Source organism: Cavia porcellus, unplaced genomic scaffold (genome assembly GCF_034190915.1).
Source record: "Cavia porcellus strain 051 isolate PalLab524CR breed Dunkin Hartley unplaced genomic scaffold, mCavPor4.1 scaffold_22, whole genome shotgun sequence".
NCBI classification, from domain to species: domain Eukaryota; kingdom Metazoa; phylum Chordata; class Mammalia; order Rodentia; family Caviidae; genus Cavia; species Cavia porcellus.
Window position 1 is genome coordinate 15,925,407 of NW_026947505.1, and position 19,503 is coordinate 15,944,909.

At 45.5% G+C, this 19,503-nt stretch overlaps 1 protein-coding gene across 2 annotated transcripts in view; it reads right to left on the bottom strand.

Annotated features, from left to right (window-relative positions):
• Enpp3 (ectonucleotide pyrophosphatase/phosphodiesterase 3) overlaps positions 1-19,503 on the bottom strand; it is a 77,275-nt gene that overhangs the window by 23,366 nt on the left and 34,406 nt on the right. For both annotated transcript variants that reach the window (XM_063233482.1, XM_063233481.1), the window contains exons 10-16: positions 19,113-19,178; positions 18,269-18,341; positions 11,782-11,890; positions 10,399-10,527; positions 9,854-9,885; positions 7,172-7,299; positions 2,642-2,708 (exon numbers count right to left, since the gene is read on the bottom strand). In XM_063233482.1, the coding sequence (XP_063089552.1) occupies positions 2,642-2,708; positions 7,172-7,299; positions 9,854-9,885; positions 10,399-10,527; positions 11,782-11,890; positions 18,269-18,341; positions 19,113-19,178 (604 nt within the window). The remainder of the gene's footprint in view (positions 1-2,641; positions 2,709-7,171; positions 7,300-9,853; positions 9,886-10,398; positions 10,528-11,781; positions 11,891-18,268; positions 18,342-19,112; positions 19,179-19,503) is intronic.

Sequence of the window (19,503 nt, forward strand, 5' to 3'; positions counted from 1 at the left end):
CTCTAAAATCAGGAACAAGACAAAGACGTCCACTGTCACCACTCCTATTCAGTAGAGTTCTGGAAACATTAGCCAGAGCAATTAGACATGAGAGAAACAAAAGGAATAAAGATAGGAAAAGGAGTAAAATTATCATTATTTACAGATGGCATTATACTTTATATAGAAATCCTCAAAGTCTCTACCTAGATTTAATAACTAAATTTAATAACTAAATTCAGTAGCATACCTGGGTACAAAGCCAACACTCAAAAATCAATAGGTTTTTGTACATGAATAACCAACTCACAAAGAGAGAAATCAGGGAAACAACACCTTTCACAATGGCATCCAAAAACTGAAATGCCTTAGGAATCTATCTAACAATGTAAAAGACCACTACACTGAAAACTACAGTATTCTGAAAAAGAAAGTTGAAAAAGATATTAGAAGATGGGAAGACATCCTTTGCTCAATATAGTGAAAATGGCCATACTCCCAAAACTGTTATACAGATTTAATGCAATGTAAATCAAAATTCCAACAGCATACCTCACAAATTAAGAGAAAACAATTCTAAAATTCATTTGGAACCAGAAGAGGCCTAGAACAGTAAAGACAATACTGGACAACAAAAGCAAGGCAGAGGGCATCACAATCCCTTCCTTGAAATTATAGTACAAAGCTCCTGCAATAAAACAGCATCTCACTGGCAAAACAAAAAAACAGAGCCAAGGATCGGGGAAACAGACTGGAGGATGCAGACACAACTACAAACACATTCAGCCACCTTGTCTTTGACAACAGGGTCAAATATGTTTACTGGAAGGAAGATCGCCTCTTTAACAAAGGGTGCTGGGAAAATTGCTTTCCACACGCATAAGATTAAAACTAGACCTGTACTTTCCACCATGCACTAAAACTAAAATCAAAGCGGATGAAAGACTTAAATATTAAAACAGAAACCAGAAACACTAAATCTGCTGGAAACAGAACAGGTAGACTTCTTTCTTTTTTTTTTTTTTTTTTTTGTCTTTTTATCGGTACCGGGGATCGAACTCACGACTGCCTGCTTACAAGGCAGGCGCTTATGCCCCTGAGCTAAATCCCCAGCCCCAACAGGTAGACTTCTTGAAGACATTTGTTCAGGCAAAGACTTCCTGAACAGAACCCAATTACATGGGAAGTATCACAAAGGATCAACAACTGGGATTCATGTCATTATAAAGCTTTTGCACTGCAAAAGAAATAAGCAGAGGAAAGAAAACCTGCAGTGTGGGAAAGAACTTTTACCAGTTTTTCCCCAAAGGAATACTATCTAGAATATATAAAGAACTACAACAATCAGACACCACAAATTTAAAGACCCAATCTAAAAACAGGCATTTGAGATGAACACACACTTCTCAGATGAAGCAGACATAGAAAATAAGTGTATTAAAAAATGTTCAACATCACCGTTCACTCAAGAGATGCAAACTAAAGCAATCAAGGGATTCTGTTTCACCCAGAAAGAATGTTGTTATGCAGAAATCAACCAGTAATAAATGCTGGCGGGGCTGTGGGGAAAAAGGAGTCTTTTCCACTGTTGGTGGGACTGTGGACTGTGCAGCCACTGTGGAAATCAGTGTGTAGACTCTTCAAAAGCCTAACACTAAGGTCCCACTTGACCCAGCTATTTCCTTTCTTGATATCTTCCTGAAAAAATTAAAAGCATCATACTATAGTGATATATGTGCACCTATGTTTATAGCAGAACTGTCTGTAATAGCTAAATCCTGGCAACACCCTGAATGCCCCCCAACTGATACCTGGATAAAGACTTGTTTTTATACAGTGAAGTACTACTCTGCCATAAAGAAAGCTAACCCTGAGACACTTCTAGGGATGCATCTTGAGATGTAAATGGGACACACACGTGTAACTACCGCATTGTCTCTCTGATGTGAGAAACTTACAGTGTAAATAAAGCCAAAATGTGTCATAGATACTGAGAAATGGGAACAAAGTGTTCAAATGAGAAATGGAACTAGGAACACAGTGGAGGAAAATTAAAAAAGGACCACAGGGAAAAAAGAATAGGAAGAGCAAATGGAAACAAAGCTTTTCTAAATAAAGAGGGGAGGGATGAAGTGAGGGGAGGAGAATGGGAAAAGAAGCAGCAGCATACACCAAGTATGGGTACAAATTCCCTAAGAGGGACGGGATTGTCATGGATACCTGAAACGCACCAATAATAAAACTAGTTCCTCTGACCCGGGTTCCCTGGAGCACACCGAGCCTGACATCCACTCCCAAGCGTGCACCAGGCACCCCAGCCTTAGGCCCCCATCTTTCCCCCGCTTTGCTTTTCACTGCCTTCGGCCCTTTCTCCATCTGCCACCTCTCTACCGCTGTCTCCTCCCCCTCCTCAGCGCGATTTCCCAAAAGGAGAGACATCTGTTCTTCGCACATTGTCAAGAGGCTTAGATACTGCTTATCCCGTGGTCAAGAAGCCTCAGTTTTCAAATCAGCGGTTTGACAGGCCGGGTGTGATCCCAGCGCTCAAGAGGCTGAGGCAGGAGGATCGCCATGAATTCAAGGCCAGCCTGGGCTCCACAGCAGGTCCCTGCCTCAAAAAATACATACACATAAAAATTTTAAAATGCCAGCAGTTCGTTACCTCCATGCTCTTAAAGTTGTTATCGTAGCCGTGGGTGCCGCCTCCACACGACGTGCTGGCCTTGGACCTAAGGAGAGAGGATGTCAGCGCCCGGCCCAGTGTCTGCAGGGCCTCGCTGCACAGCAAGTGTTGCGGCCTGGGACAGCACAGAGTCTGGGAAGAGGGAGGCGCTGTGTCCAGGCCCAGGTGCAGCTGCCTGCGGCCTCTGACTGACGCCAGGGCTCAGGGGTTACAGTTTTGGAGCTGGGAAAAAGCACGGATTCATATGCATAGAGGAAATGTCCAGAGACACAATATCAAAGCAGGACTGAGGCACAGTGAGGGGGCAGAAGGGTCGCCTGCTGCGAGCCCCAGGCCAGCTGGGCTCCTTAGAGAGTTCAAGGTCACAGTGAACCACCTCTCAAAAAGAGCGCCCAGACCCTCCACAAAAGAATATCCCAGGCCAGCTGATCCCAACACCTGGTAAGGAAAAGCTGGCATATTCTAAAATTCAGAGTTTCTTTTTAACTCTTGGGATGGCCTCCTATGAACTGTAGCTCTGTTCCTTGAATAACGTTTTTTGTTTTTTGCATACCAGGAATCGAACTCATGACCTTGCACTTGCCAGGCAGGAGTAATCTTGCTGAGCAGTAACCCCAGCCCTCATTGAATAACTCTGAATCTGTAATTAATTTGTCTTCTGTTCACCGGTTCAAGTCTTCACCTTCAAATTGAGTGGTGTCAGAATGTCATGCAGAGCTGGTTTTTATCTTAGAATAAACAGTGACAAATAATCCTAGACTTTCTCAAAGCCACAGTGTTCTATCAGCTCATGTTTGGTCCCTGAAGGGAACAAGAGTCCAATTTCTAATGTCTGAACATAAACACTTTCTCTCATTTGCTTCTTCCCCCTGCTTCCCTGGAGCACACAGGCCAGACACACACACATACACACATATTCATGCACACACCGAGTTTCTGTTTGGTTTCACAGGGAGAATTCACTAAGAAGAGATGAGAAATCTGGAGCCTTAAAGAAAATGTTTTAGCTGTGCTTGGTGCCACCTGCCTGTAATCCCAGCACTTGGAAGGCTGAGGCAGGAGGATTGCTGCAAGTTCACAGCCAGCCTGGGCTGCAGAGTGAGTTCAAGGCCAGCCTGAACTGCATGTTGAGACTCTGTTTCCAAAAACAGTTTTAAAAATTTGTAATAGACTCTCACTCGGTTTAAGCAGAAAATAAAAATGAATCACAAAGTAAAAATGAAATCACACCTGTGGCTAGGAGGAGGGGTCATACACACCTAGATGGGTGAGAGAAGGCAGAGCCCTGCTTTGTAAGGTGTTGAAATGGTCAGTTCCTGCCTTATCTTAGTATAGGTTAGAATTTGTTTCTTAAAGCATCATTGGCTGGGCATGGTGGTGCAAACCTGTAATCCTGGCACTCAGAAGGCTGAGGCAGGAGGGTCACCAGTAGTTTGAGACTAGCTTGGGCTATCTAGCATGATTCTTTCTCAAAAACCAAATCAACAAAACTCTGTATTTCTTATTGCACACATACATTAAGTTTCACAAGGAATTATCTGATTACGTTTCACTGGAATTATCGGATTGAAATTAACTAAGATTTAAATTCTGTACCAAAAGCTAGAGTGTTCACTCATTAAAAGAAAAGTATTTTCAGCCACCTCTTTGGATCCACTTTCTAAAGTTGGTTCTATATTTACAATCCTATTTTCAGGAAAAAACCCTAATATTTATCATACTTCCATCTCCTACCCCACCCATTAAAAAAACAAACCCTACAGTAAACAGCGCAAACTGTCACATAGCCGTAGAGGCTGAGGCCGGAAGGTCTGGGCCCCGCACGCTTCCCAGCCCTGGTCGAGCTCCAGAGCCGGAGCCCCGGGGTGGAAACTGAGAGCTCCATATCCCAGGGGCTCAGGGCAGGGAGCTGGTTAGGAAAGTAGACTCGACACCCACACTGCCTGCAGAGCCTGCAGGGAGGTAATCCTGAGCTGCTCTCTCCAACTGCTCCCTGCCCAGCCCACAGCTCCACAGCCTCTCAAGGGGCTGAGGGATGAGGAAGGGGTCCAGGCACACCTTCCTGTCTTTGTGTTGTTTGTTTTGAGACACGATCTCACCGTGTACCCCAGGCTGGCCCAGAACTCACAGCCATCCTCCTGCCTCAGCCTCCCAGGGGGCCGGATCACAGGCATGTGCCACCATCCCGGCCTCCTTTCTAGTTCTCAGAGAGGCATCTGGGGTGTAGCTGTCGGTGAATACCCCAAGATGACCAAGCACATTAACACTTCCTCGGCCACAGCTCTCAGTGACTGCTGTCTCCAAATCCACAGTGAGATCAAACAACACTTCAGGCAAGAGACAGCTGAGGATGATGCAAATTAATGCTGAAATCAGCTCTACCATGGAAAGGGCCTCCTGTCTGGTGCCTGGACAATGCAGTTATTATTGCAGGGCCAGACTTCCACTCGGGGCACTGCAGCCTGAGGCTCTGCATGCAGAGCCGGCAGAGAGAGGAGGAGCACGCGGTGCCCACAAAGCTCCCCTGCCGACAGCAGCCTCGGACTAAGACAAGGAGCCCTCAGCACGGAGTTGGAATGTGGGAGGCTGAGACCACGGACAGCTTTGCTGAGGCTGCCCATGCTGCTGCTCGGATGCCACTCCGCGCACCTGGCCAGTGGACAACAGGATTCCGGCTAACCTAGGCCGAAGCAGGCCAAAGCAGGCCAAAGCAGGTCATGCATCCCAGCACAGGCACAGGAGGCCCAAAGCCAGTCCGACTAGGTGGGCGGCCAGCACACTCTCAGGCTGCGACCCTTTTGATATTTCACTGCTTACTGGGGAAGAGGAGAGCTGTGGGTGCCCACAGAGCTGGGCATGGTGGTGTATACCTGTCCTAGGAGGCTGAGGCAGGAGGGTTGCTGCTAGTTCAAGGCCAGCCTGAGATCCATAGCAAGCTCATCTCAAAAAAACAGCAAAGATAAAGAACACACTGCCTGGCACTTGTGATCGGCACCAGTGTGTGCCATGCAAAGGTATTCTGGGACTGCTTGCTCCTAAACCTCTTTCCCAATCTGCAGCCCCAGCTATAAATGTTCACAGATAGCGCCACCTTCTGGCTCTGTTTATGCATCATCTACCTAACGTACTGCACTATTATCATCATTAAGTATTATTATACTACCTCAGCTTTTGGAGACAGAGTTGTTATGTAGCCCAGGGTTATGTTATGTAGACAGGGTTGTTACGTAGCCTCAAACTCAAAGCGACCCTCCTGCCTCAGCCTCCCAAGGCTGGGGTTACAGGCGTGAGCCACCAGGCCTGGCGGTCTTCTGCTTCTCCAGTCAATAAAGCTCCATTTTGCCCCACGCTGCGGGGGATCCTTTCCGAAGCGGTGCTGAGGGTACAAGGCCGAGAAGCGCAGCCCCACGGTGGGGCCACCATCACCTAGTGAGGGTGCTCGGGCTGCATGGACTGGAGCCCGGAGGCACCGACTGGGGGGCCAAGGGAACCAGCAGCGCACGGCAGACATGCAGGCCTAACACCCGTGTAAGGCACATGTGAGGTGTACATAAATCACAGCGCAAAATAAAGGATAAGAAATAGGAACCGAGAGATCTGCACGTGGGAAGAGAACCAAGAGATAGAGGAACAGCGGGGATGTAAGGAAAGAACTGGATGCTCTATGTGCCGGCGCCAGCTTCCCACGACAGACAGGATCACGGCACACTGCAACTGTACTAACAAAACTTAAAATTAAAAAACAACGGCCAGGCGTGGTGGCACACACCTGAAACCCTAGCACCTGGGAGGCTGAGGCCGGAGGATCGCTTCGAGTTTGAGGCCAGTCTGGGCTGTGCTCTCTGGAGGAGGTGGCAGGAGTGCCTGTGACCCTGATTTGCTTCTGTCCCCTTTATATGCAAGGAAAAGAAACACCAGGGGAAGACAAAAACAGGGCACTTTGTGTAGCTGCCACCAGTGCGCACCCCGTGCTTGTCCTGGCTGCCGCTCAGGGGGTCCCCGTAGCCCTGCACCCGGCAGGAGTGGGCCACACGGGACCTCGGCTGCACCACAGGCTCCACGTGGATTCCAGGTGGTTTTGGTTTTCTCTGAGAACCCTGCATCTGACAAAGGCTGGGTGATCGGCATGAATTATTACTAGAAATATGACACAAATGTCCCAACTCACTGGCTGACCTCCTCACCTCCAGCAGAAGGCTCTTTTGTTTTTGAGCCAAGTCTCACTACAGAGCCCAGGCTGCCCTCAGATTTGACATGACCCTCCTGTCTCAGCCTCCAAGTGCTTCCTGGGATTCCGAGCCTGCCACCCCACACTGGCTCAAAGGCTTTCTGTACTGGAGCCAGGAAGATGATGGAGACCTTGCTCTCCTCCTGCCCCAGGGCGGCTCAGGCCACCCAAGTCTCACACCCACCTCGGGAAGGCAAGGGCACCTGGGGTCGGGTGAGCCACGCCTGCCAGTCCCGCAGGGCAGGGCGCGGGAGAGGCCACACTCGCTCCCACACACGCACCTGGCGGCCAGCCACTGCCGCTCCACCAGCAGCTGCGCGCGGTCGATGCGGACATTCCGTGCATAGTGCAGCCTCTTGGGCAGGTCCGGGCTCAGGTAGGGCTTGAAGTGCTGGTCGGGTCTTCGGCACTGCAGAAAAGGTAGAAATTTCCCCGGTGAAACATCAGGGACTCAAAGGAACCCTAAAACTTCACCTTGAAGCCAGGCATGGTGGCTGTAATCCCCAGCACTCGGGAGGCTGAAGCAGGAGGATCCCTGAGAGTTTCAGACCAGCCTGGGCTACAAAGCGAGCTCAAGGCCAGCCTGACCTGCAGAGAAAGGACTTGTCTCAAAAAGAAAAACAGAACAAAACAAACTTCACCTTGAGATAATTTTCTGAGCACTTAAAGTAAGCTGATTTCAGCTCAGCTGATAAAACAGAAATTATTATATGTAGTACAAGCAGGCTAAGATTCGCTGATTCCATTACTTGGATGGCTACAATAATTAGATTGGAAGTAAAATTTTATTTAAATTAGGACTGGGGGCAACCCACTCAGAACCCCTTCTATCTCTCTCAGATATAAGCTTTCTTTCAAGTAAATATATTCTACTCTTTAAAAAAGAGGTGTAGTGGCTCATGCCTGTAATCTCTGCAGTCTGGAGGCTGAGGCAGGAGGATCATTGTGAGTTCGAGACCAGCCTGGGCTACACAGTGAGCTCAAGGCCAGCCTAAACTGCACAGTGAGACCCTGTCTCAAAAAGACACACACAAAAAAATCATGAGCAGGTGTTTGCTGGTTTACTCCTCAACATACATCTGAAGCCGCTGTAAACCTCCCCTTTTACTTGGCCAAAAATCAGTACACCTGGAGTTAGACTACAAACACAACTGTGCATCTAAATTATATATGAAAACATAAAACATTAATAAATATGGTAAAAATAATATTAAAAATCAGTTTCATTGACCAAAAATCCCTCCCCAACTGACTCCATTTATGTTAAGAAATCATTGGTTATATATATTAAATACACATATTTCACTGAAGAGAAACATTTGCACTGGTACTGTTCGGACAATTGAATGCAGATGTCTTGTGCTCGGGGTGAATGATTTGGGGGTGGTAATGCACAATGTATGCACCATTGTTGCCCCTGATTGATGTGTTTTGAAATTTTATTTTTTCTTTGAAATAAAATGGATTTTTTTAAAAAAGAAATTATTGGTTTAGTTTTCAAATCAACAGCTTTTGAAACCATTTTCCTACTTGAAAAATTCATGGATTCATCACAAATTACAGTAAAAAAAATTGAGAGTGGGGTAGTCTGAAACAGGGATTCCCTATGTAATCCTGGTTGGGCTTGAACTCACTCTGTGGCCCAAGCTAGCCTCGAACTCACCGGCGATCCCCCTGCCTCAGCCTCCTAACCGCTAGGATACAGCCTGCACCACCACATCTGGTTAACGGTCTATAAAGTTTGTTTCTGTGATAACCAGTGCTGTAAACATAGAGCATGTTAGTCCTGTACAGTTGCAAACTACACTGTTATCTATTGATGGAAAAGAAAACGCGGCTCTGAGAAACAGTTCTAGGCAGACACGGCCTCTCCTGAGCTCTGAGAACCAAAGGAAAAGAACAACCGTACAGTAACGTGACAAAGCGAGACTTCTCTACTTCAGTCCCTCGTGTATTTCTGGAAAGGCCAGTGTCTCACCTGTGTTAGAAACCCAGGCACCATTACCTCACACGCAATTTATAGCAGAAAAGTGTGACATGCTTTACAAACCACACTTAAAGGAAGTGTGGCCAATGGGAGACGGAGGGCAGTTACAGGAAGGGAAGTCGTGGCTGTGTGCAGACCTCCACCAGCTTTTCTCTTGCCCGTCTTGATGTTTCTGACTTCCGACTTTGCCCTTCCGCTTTCCCTTCCATCCCTCCTGAGCCCATATTTGTGGGACTTCCAGGCGCTGAGCCCACAGCTCCCCTAGGGGGAAGGCAACCGAAGGGGCCCCAGGACAATGCTGTCCGCCTGGGGGTGCAGCTGAAGAAGAACCAGAGGAAACTGGGGTGCAGTGGCAAGGGCCGAATAAGTGCGAGACCACTGTGTGCACTTGGGAAATGACATGAAGAAAGCAGAGTTGAGCTATAATTTTGGTCACATCTCAGGAGGCTGAGGCAGGAAGACTGCCAAAAATTTGAGCCAGCTTGGGATACAGGGTGAGTTCAAGGCCAGCCTGAACTACACATCAAGACCCCGTCTCAAACCCCCCCCCCCAAGAAAGACAAATTAAAAATAAATAAATACAAGGCCGGACTGTAGCCCAGCATGAAGTCCCCAACTACTCACCTGACCCAGAAAAAGTAGCTGTAATTATACTAAGAGGAAAGTCTTTTTTTTTTTTTTACTTGTTTGAAAAGATCGCTAAGCGTCTGTGACTGGCTGGGGTGCACTGTAATGCTGGCCAGCACAATGAGTCCCAAAGGGACTCTGCCCGCCACAGTCAGCGCCTCTGTTCCCAGCCGCTCGCCCTGCTGGTGTCAAATCTGACAGGAACACCCGGGGTGAAACTGACTGCAGTGCACGTGACAGAGTTCCCTAAGAGGCCCCGACTCAGAGTCGCATCCCAGACTCTCTGGGAACCCGGAGGAAGGTCACCCTGCTCCCTGGGATGTGTGACAAAGGGGACTGAGATACTTACACTCAGGTTTCTGACAATTTCTTCCGAGTCAACTGTTGAGAAGGAAAAGGCAGAAATCACATTACAAAGTGAAACCTGACAGCTGCAGAACCTGGGAATAGTGGAGGAGAGCTTCACAACGCTTTATATGACAAAAGCAAAGCCAACAAAGAACCACCTTAGCATTTCAGGAGAGAGTGCAAGGTACTGTGTGCTGGGCACGTGCCTCTAACTCCAGCTACTCAGGAGGCTGAGGCAGGAGGACTGCAAGTTTCAAGCCAGCCAAGCAACTTATCAAGACCCTAGCTCAAAATAAATATATAAATTAAAAGGGCAGGAGCTGCAGGTCAGCAGTAGAGCACTGGGTTCGATTCCCAACACCACAAAGGAAGGAAAAGAGTAGCGAACTCCAACAGTACAGCAAACAGCACTGCGCTAGACACTAGGGCTGGGACTAGCATTGCTTCTGTGGTCTTCACAGAAAGTCAGAAGACAGCCTGGTAACCTGCATGCCCTCAGGATCAGAGAGCTCCCCCGGCCCCTTCACACGGGGCCTCCGTACTCACAGGTGTAAAAGTCCTGAGGTATATTCCGAGCCCGGATGCGGGGAGCCGGCCCCGTATACATGTAGAAGTTTATTTGGGAAAAGTAATCCGTCATGTACTCCACCTTGTCACAGTAGGTCTGGTCCATTCCTGAATGGAAAAAGAGATAGAAACAGGAAGGAGAGCCAGGCATGGTGGTGCACACCTGCAATCCCAGCACTCCGGAGGCTGAGGCAGGAGGACTGCTGAGAGTTTGGGGGCAGCTTGGATTGCATAGCAAGATCTTGTCTCAAATAAGAAAAACAATGGGATATTTGATTTGTATATAAGACAAATGATGCATTTTGAAAATAGAATAACATGTACTTTTTTTTAAGACAGGGTCTCACTAGGCAGCCCAGTTGGGCCTCGAACTCGCTGCAATCCTCCTGCTTCAGCCTCTTGAGTTGCTGGGAAGAGATGTACTTTTATAAGACATACATCAAGAGAATAAAGATTCAAAAATATTTGTTTAAATGTATATTGTATAAGTTGACTAAGCAGGGTGTAATCCAAAATGTTAGGTAAGACCTTTTTTATTGGCAGATTCCTTGGGCTGCATATAAATTTATTTTTAACAATTTCCTTTTTAATAGTGGCAAAGTGTCACATTTATTAAAGGTAGGAGAAAACAGGCTCCGTAGAGCAAGTTTGGGCCAAGTAAAATGAGGAAAAAAATAATAAAGAAAAATACACCCTACAGCACAGGGTAGGTTACCGTGAAGAGCTGTGAAAGCCTGAGTTTCCTGTAATAAACTGTGCATTAAAAGTTTCATTTTAATTTTAAAGAAAAGGGACAATGTTAGGTGGCACAGCCTCTAATCCCAGCACTGGAAGGCTGAAGCAGGAGGATCTCAGCCAGATTGAAGCCAGCCTGGACTACACAGTGAATCCCAGGCCCGCCTGAGCTAGATAGCAAGACCTCTTCTCAAAAGACCAAAAACGATCTGGTATGGTGGTGCATGTCTATAACCCCAGCACTCAGGAGGCTGAGGCAGGTAGATGGCATGAGTTCAAGGCCAGCCAGGGCTGCACAGTAAATTCAAGACCAGTCTGAACTATACAGTTAGACCTGCTTTAGAACAAAACACAACAAAAACATCAAAAATTGACACAAAATAAATGAAGCAAAGCACACACACTTGTAATCTCAGCACTCTGGGAGGCTGAGACAGGAGGACTGCTTCAAATTAGACACCACCCTGCCCTGTAGAAGGAGACTCTGTCTCATGAAAAACAAATGAACAAACAAAATGACTTTAAAAACCAGCCTACCGGCCGGGCATATAACCCAGTAGCATAGCATCTGTCTGGCAAGCATGAGGTTCTGAGTTCAATTCCTGGAACCAAAAAAACCCAGCATACCATGGTCGGCCAGCACGATCAGGTTGACACAATTGTGCAGGTTCCGCTGCGCCAGCCCTTCCATCAGCATCCCCAAGGCCTCATCCACCAGCAGTAGGGCTTGGATCACCTGTAAGGGGCAGGGCCAGAGGGTGCAGGAGGGTGCCCATCAGCTGTGCCATCCTCTGACCAAGTAGCAGGAGAGCGCATCTCATGGGACCATGAGGCACCAGAAAGCTGAAAGGAGCAGATTCTGCAACCCAGAAATTCCACTCTGGGTGTGTGCTGCAGGGGAGGACCTGGAGTGCCAGTGAGGATGAGGGACAGGGACATGTGTCCCCCAGTGGATGTACAGCTTCTGGTCCTGCAAAAATAAAACACAGCCCACTCCGCGCCTTCTGGGACGCTCTGCCATGGCCTGCGTTTCTTAGCAAGTGCAGGCACAGAAAACAGCAGGGAAGGCTGCTCTAAACAGTGAGCCAGAGACCGGGTTACTTTGTTGCTTATGTTCTTTAAAAGTTTAAATCCTATACTTTATCGTACAGTGCACCGCACTGACTTAAAGCTAAGTAAATGTCACTGATCACTGGACACTTGTCATGGCAATAGACCAGGAAAAATATCTAATCCTCCCCCGCCCCCCGTGCTATTGGAACAAGGACTGCTCTTTCTTTGTGTTCGTGCTATTTTTTTTAACTTAAAGAACTTTATTTTATTGGTACTTAAGATAAACACGGTGATGACATCCATCACAGGGAATCTGTACCTGTGCGTGCTGTAACTTGATTCTTCAGTTCTTTTCCATCCCCTCCCCTTTCTGCAGGCCGTCTTCCCCGGCTTAGTTATAAAGCTTTGTTTCCATTTTCTTTTCTTTTCTCTTCTTTTCCCTTCTTCCCTTACCTCTCTCCCTTCTCACTTGAGCATTTTCTCACCGTTTCCCATTATCTCTTATACATCTGCCCCTTATTTACACTTTCAGTTTCTCACAGTAGAGAAACAATGCACAGGTGTCTGATTTATTTCACTTTAGAGTACAGTCTCAAGGCGCATCCATTTAGCTTAAATGTCTCAAGCTTATTCTCCTTTATGGCAGAATAGTGCTGCATTGTATACCAAAAAAAACACATCTTTTCTACCCCCTCATCAGTTGATGGGCTTTGGGGTGTGGCCAGGATAGGCTCTTACAGCTTGTGCTGCTATAAACACGGGTACAAGACAGGCATGATGGCTCATGCCTGTAATCCCAGCACTCTGGGAAGCTGATTGCGAGTTCGAGACCAGCCTGGGCTACAAAGTGAGCTCAAGGCCAGTCTGCACCGCATAGAGAGACCCTGTCTCAAAAAGGCAAAAAACAAAACAAAACAAAATATGGGTGCGCCTGTGTCACTGTGCTATGATGCTTTTCATTCTTTTGGGAAGACACCCAAGGGGAATAGCTAAGTTGAATGGGAACTCTAGTCCTAGTTTTTTGAGGCATCTCCACATGACTTTCACAGTGACGGCACCAGTCTACACTCCCACCAACAGTGCTGAAAGGTTCCTTTTTCCCCACAGCCCCTCCAACATTTGATTTGTTGTTGATTTCTTGATGACAGCCATCCTTCCTAGGATGAGGTGGAATCTCAGTGTTGTCTTAATTTGCATCTCTCAAATGACCAGTGATGTTGAACAGTTTTTCCTATACTTTTTGTTTTTATACTTTTTTTTTTTAATCTGAGAAGTTTCTATTCATCTCAGATGCCTTTTTTTTTTTTTTTTTTTTTTTTTTTTTTTTTTTTTTTTTGCGGTACTGGGGATCGAACTCACAGCCGTGTTCTTGCAAGGCAGGCACTTATGCCACTGAGCTAAATCTCCAGCCCTTAGATGCCCATTTTTGCATTGGGTCTTTAAATTTGGAGGGTCTGATTGTTTTAGTTCTTTCTATATAATAGATATCAGTCTTTTGTCTGAGGAACAGATGGCAAATTTTTCCCCATATTGGGTTGTCTCTTCCCTCTGTTGGTGGTTTCTCTTGCTGTGCAGAAGCTTTTTAATAAGATGAGATCCAAGTTGTCAATTCTTTGTGATATTTCTCATGTGATCAGTTTTGTTCAGAAAGATTTGGCCCATTCCAGTGTCTTCGAGAGCTCTACCTATTCTGTATTCCAGCAGACTGTGTTTCTGTTTCAATATTTAGACCTTTGATCCATTTTTAATTTAGTCTAGTGCATGATGAGAGATATGGCTTTAATCTGCATAAGTTTTAATCTTATGCATGTGGGGAAAGCCAGTATTTCCAGCACCATTTATCAAAGAGGCTATCTTTCCTCCAGTGAACATGTTTGGCTCCTTTGTCAAAGATAAGGTGGCTGAGTGTGTTTGGAGTTGTTTCCACATCTTCTAATCTGTTCTACTGATCCTCAGGTGTGGTTTGCTCCAATACCATGCTCATTTTTTGTTTGTTTGTTTGTTTGATACAGGGTCTCACTGTGTAGTTTAGGCTGTCCTTGAACTCATTATGTAACCCAGGCTGGCCTCAAACTCACAAGTAATCTCCCTGCCTCAGTGTTTCCAGAACCATATTGAACGGCAGTGGTGACAGTGCACATCCTTGTCTTGTTCCTGACTTTACAGTGAAAGCTTTCAGTTTTTGCCCATTAAGTATGATGGTGGCCATTGGTTTTTCACTAATGGCTTTTACCAGATTGAGGTAAAGAACATCTATTCCAATTTTCTGTAGGGTTTTTATCATAAATGGGTGCTGGACTTTTCAATGCTTTTTCTGCATCTATTGAGATGATCATGTTCCTTGGCTCTGTCAATGTGGTGGATTACATTTATTGGTTTGCATATGTTGAGCCATCCTTGAATCCCAGGGATGAATCCTATCTGGCCATAGTGTACAATCTTCTTGACGATTTGCTGATTCTGTTTGCCAGGATCTTACTGAGGATTTTTGTGTCTATGTTCGTTAGGGAGATTGACCTGTAGTTCTCTTTTTTGGTTGGATCTTTCTCTGGTTTTGGTATCAGGATAACACTTGCTTCAGGAATGAATTTGGGAGCACTGCTTCCCTTTCAATTTCATGAGAGTTTGAGAAGAAGTAGTATTGAATCTTCTCTAAATTTCTTATAGAATTCAGCAGTGAATCCATCAGAGCTGGGCTTTTCTTTGGTAGTAGGTTTTCAATTACACCTTCAATTTCATAGGTAATATTTATAATTTCTTGCTTCAGCTTTGGTAATTCATATGTGTCTAGGAATCTCCATTTCTTCTGTTTTTCCCATCTTAGTAGAATACAGATTCTCAAAGTAGGTATTGGGGATCTTCTGGATTTCTGCAGGATCTGTCGTGATTTCGCCCTTTTCATTCCTTAGTGCGTGGATTTGAGTCTTTTCTTTTCTTTTGTTGGTAAGATTGATCTAACAGTTTGTCAGTTTTACTGAATCTTTCAAAGAACCAACTCTCCAATTCATTCATTCTTTGTATTCTTAGACTCCATTACATTAGTTTCTGCTTTGATTTTTGTAATTTCCTCCTTCCTAAGATCTTTGGGCTTGATTTGCTCTTCTTTTCCTAGGAGTTCCAAGTTTCAGGTTGTTTATTTGAATTTACTCTCTTTTCCTGAAATGTGAATTCATCACCATATAGTTCCCTCATAGGACTGCTGTCATAGCATCCCACAAGTTCAGATCTATGATACTGGCAGTATCGTTTAATTGTAGAAACTGTCTAACTTCTTTAGTTTGATATGTGACCCACTGGTTATTCAGTGTTATTTAATTTTTATGTTTATGAACTTCTTGTGGCTTCTGCTGTTGTTTTCCAATTGCATTGCATTACCATCTGATAATATGCGTGCGGTAATTTCGGTTTCTTTGCATTATTTAACAGGTTCTCTGAGCTAGTATGTGATTATTTTGGAGAATTTCCCATGTGCAGCCCAAGAGAGTGTGTATTCCAATGTTGTGGGCTGAAACACTCTGTGGTAGATATTACTAAGTCAATCTATTCAAAAGTTAGGTTCAGCTCTGGTATTTCTTTCTTGACTTTTTGTCCAGGTGATCTGGCTACTTGTTGCAGTGGGGCATTAAGGTCCCCAATAACAACTTTGTTAGTGGTTATTTGATTTTTCATGTTCATTAGTATTTGTTTTATGTTGTTGGTGTAGATGTATTGATTGCATACATATTTATGACTGTGTTCCCTCTGTAAAGATGTAGTGACTTTTTTGGTCTCTCTTAATCAGTCTTGGCTTAAAATCCACATTGTCTGCAAATAGAATAACTACCCCTGCTTGTTTCAAGATTCCCATCCCATGGAATATTATTATCCATCCTTTGATTTTTGGTAAATGAATTTCTTTTGGAATTAAATGTGTTTCTTGTATGCTGCATATTGTTATGTCTTGTTTCTGACCCATTCTGCCAGTCTGTGTCTTTCGATTGGTGAATTGAGACCATTAACATTGATGGTTATAGTTGGCATGTACTGACTTTTCCTTGTCATTTTATTTTCCTAATTTGGGTCCCCCCCCCCCATTTAATTGCTTGCTTTGCATGGTAGATTCATTCTATTCAGGGCTTGTGAAGTTGTAGTTCTTGTTATCTCTTTCTAGAATGTCCTTCAAAATATGTTGGAGTGCTGGTCTGGAGGTTATAAATTTCTCCAAATGTTGTTTGTCATGGGAGTATCTCATTTCTCCATCAATTTTGAAAGATAAGTTTTGCAGGGTATATTAATCTGGAGTTGAGGGTGCTTTCTTTTAGGGCTTGAAATACTTTACTCCAAGCTCTCCTTGACTTGAAGGCTTGTGTTGAGAAGCCTGCTGTGATTCTGGTGGGTTTTCCTTTATAGGTGATCTGTTTCTTTTCTCTAACAACTTTCAATGTTTTGTTCTTCTATTGACTTTCTGGAATCTTAATTATTATATGATATTTTTGATCATGACTAATTGGAGTTCTATATAACTCATTTGTCTTTATGTCAAATGCTCTTCCTGATTAGGAAATATCTGTCATTTTCTGAAGCGCCTCCATTTTTTTTCTATCAGTGTCTGTCCTAGAATCACTATCCTTGCCTCTCATTATGATCATCATCTCTTAGTTATCTGAGAAGTTGTCTCTGATTTGATTTCTTCTTGGCTCACTCATCTGCTTTATTTCTGCTCTTAACACTACAGAGTTCAGGTTAGCTGCTTTAGAGCTGTTCCATCTCATTTACTCCTGGGTTTGCATCTGGTGAGCTGGAAGCCTGGGGTTGCATCTTCCTTAATGTCTTCTCATTTTTTAATTTTTTTAGTTTAATTCCTGGGGTGATGCTCATAAACTGCTTTTGGCAGTCAGCTTTATTGCTAGTCTTTAGAACCCTTAGGAAACAACTATTTCTCAGAGATGTTTTCCAGGGGTAGCTGGCTTTTGAGCTTGAGTCTGTCGGAGACCTCCTTGGTTTACTGGGGATGAGAAGTCGCTTCCTGCTTGACCTCACCTTTGGTTCTTTGGCACAAGCTTATAGCATTTTTTTGTGACTCTTAGGTAATCTCAGTCTTTTCATTCCAGGAAGAACAAATGATTAGAACATTACAGCACTTAGTTAAAGCAGCACAGTCAGGAACAGCAACAGCATCAGACATAGCCTAGGAACTGACACTGTGGAACTGTTAGGCTGTCTCCCTTAGCCATGTGAACTCCATGTGTGATTAAATAAGAAAATCTGAACAACCCAGAAGGTTGCAACAAAGGCCCTCAATATGCCAATTTTATACTCAAGAGAAAATTTAAAATGGGTTGGGGGAAAAGATAGAGAAGAAGAGGGAGAGTGTAGAACCAAGGCTGGAGGACAAAGGCAGATTGCACAAACTGCGAAACTGGTGAGGAGACAGGAGGAAAACAGAAGAAAAAATAAAAACAAGAACAGAACAACAGCAACAAAAACTAGCTAATGAAGAAAGTAACATTTAAACTCACTCCAACAATAACAGGGCCTGGGAGGAGCCTAACACAGCGTGTAGCAGTCACGATCTACATCCGATTATAAATGGGCCATTAGCACAGTGAGTCGGCACACGCTGTACCTGTGCACATATGTACACAAGAATGTAGTCTGTGTGTATGTATTTATTAGGACCGGGCCTCATCATGTAGTCCAGGCTGACCTTGAACTTAGTATACAACCTAGGCTATCCTGGAACTCACAGCGACCCTCCTGCCTCAGCCTCCTGATTGCTAGGATTACAAGTGTGCATCTCCATACCCAGCCACATACAGTGTTTGGTGTTGAAATTTTGAATGCATGATTCAACAGTGCCACATTGGAATGTTCAGTGTTTATCAAGTAAGTGTTTAATCAAAGGAGCTGATCTGCGCTAAGGCCTTTTAGAGAATTGTGACTATTCCAGAGTTAAAATTTTAACTCTTCTGAGACTTTCACTATTTGAATAAGCATGCATTCATCAAACACACTTGTGCTCAGTAGGAAGTGCACCATCTTGGCTTGTGGGTTATGGGTGAATGCATTCCCATCTTCTTACCCCAGCGCTGACTGGTCCATTGCTGTGGCCCGCTGAGTCGGGCTCCTCCACGTAGATGGTGTAGAAGCTGGGTCTGGGGGAACCAAAACAGAGATGCAGGGCTGAGAGGGGGCACGCATTGCGGACCTGCTGCCACTGCCCTCTTCCTCCTCCTCTCCCTGAGCCTGGCGGGCATGGGGACAGCGCCAGGTGCCTCATTCTGGGCTCCCACCAAGCTCCCACAGCTGCCACCTGTGGTGGGCCCATACTGTGGGGTTCTGAAAGCCCTGGCTGCAAGCTAGTCTAGGACACTTGCTAGGAGCATTTCCAGGATCTGTGGTGTCACCCAGCGCTCCCTCCATGGCCCTCTCGCTCCTGAAGCCTCTGTAGTGACAGTCGGTGCCTCCGTGACTCTGCCTCACCCTGGGGTGCAGCCTCCCCTCTCCTGCACTAGCTCTGCCTCTGTGGTTACTAATGTCAACTGTCTCCTCAAGAGCAAACAGCTCTCAGGAGTAACTCTTGAAAAGTGCCCACTAAAAGCCAATTATATACCCTTAATCCCAGCCCTTGGGACACTGAGTCAGGAAGAGCTCCGGGACACAGAGGCCACCTTGGGCTACCCAGTGAATTCAAGCCTTAATTACATAGAGATCCCATCTCAAAAATCAAAGAGGCAATGCCAAGTTGTTTTTCAAGAACTTTCATGGGCGGCTAGGAAGTGTGGGTCAGCAGGATAGAGCTCTATTCCTGGCATACACAAGGCCCTGAGTTCGATTCCCAGCACAACAAAAGGACAAAAAAAAGCATTTCTGACTGGCCTCTGTCCCGCTACACAAGACCTCAGCCCGGGAGCTGCAGATGTTACCTCTCAGCCTTGGGCAGGTCCAGCCACTTCAGCAGTGTGGTGATCCTCTCCTCATAAGGGATGGAGCTGAGAAGAAGCATGAAACACCGTTAAGAGGTAATTGAATGGAAACTAATTCCGTCCGTTCCTCTCCAGGCAGTGCAGACGCCACATGGGTCTCTGTGGGCTCAGCCCTGCACAGGGTGCAGTGCATGGCTTTGTACCTTCTCGCGTTCAGAGCGCTGGGCCTCAGCCTCAGCGAAGGGTGGTGAGCTGTTTTCTGCTCAGTTTACTTGGTCTATTTCTCCCCTGCTCATTTACAAACCTCCAGCACCTACTGCCAAACACCCAGGCTTGTTTGAAACCGAATCACCAGTGTGCAAACGAAAGATTACAGCTCAGCAGAGGCAGG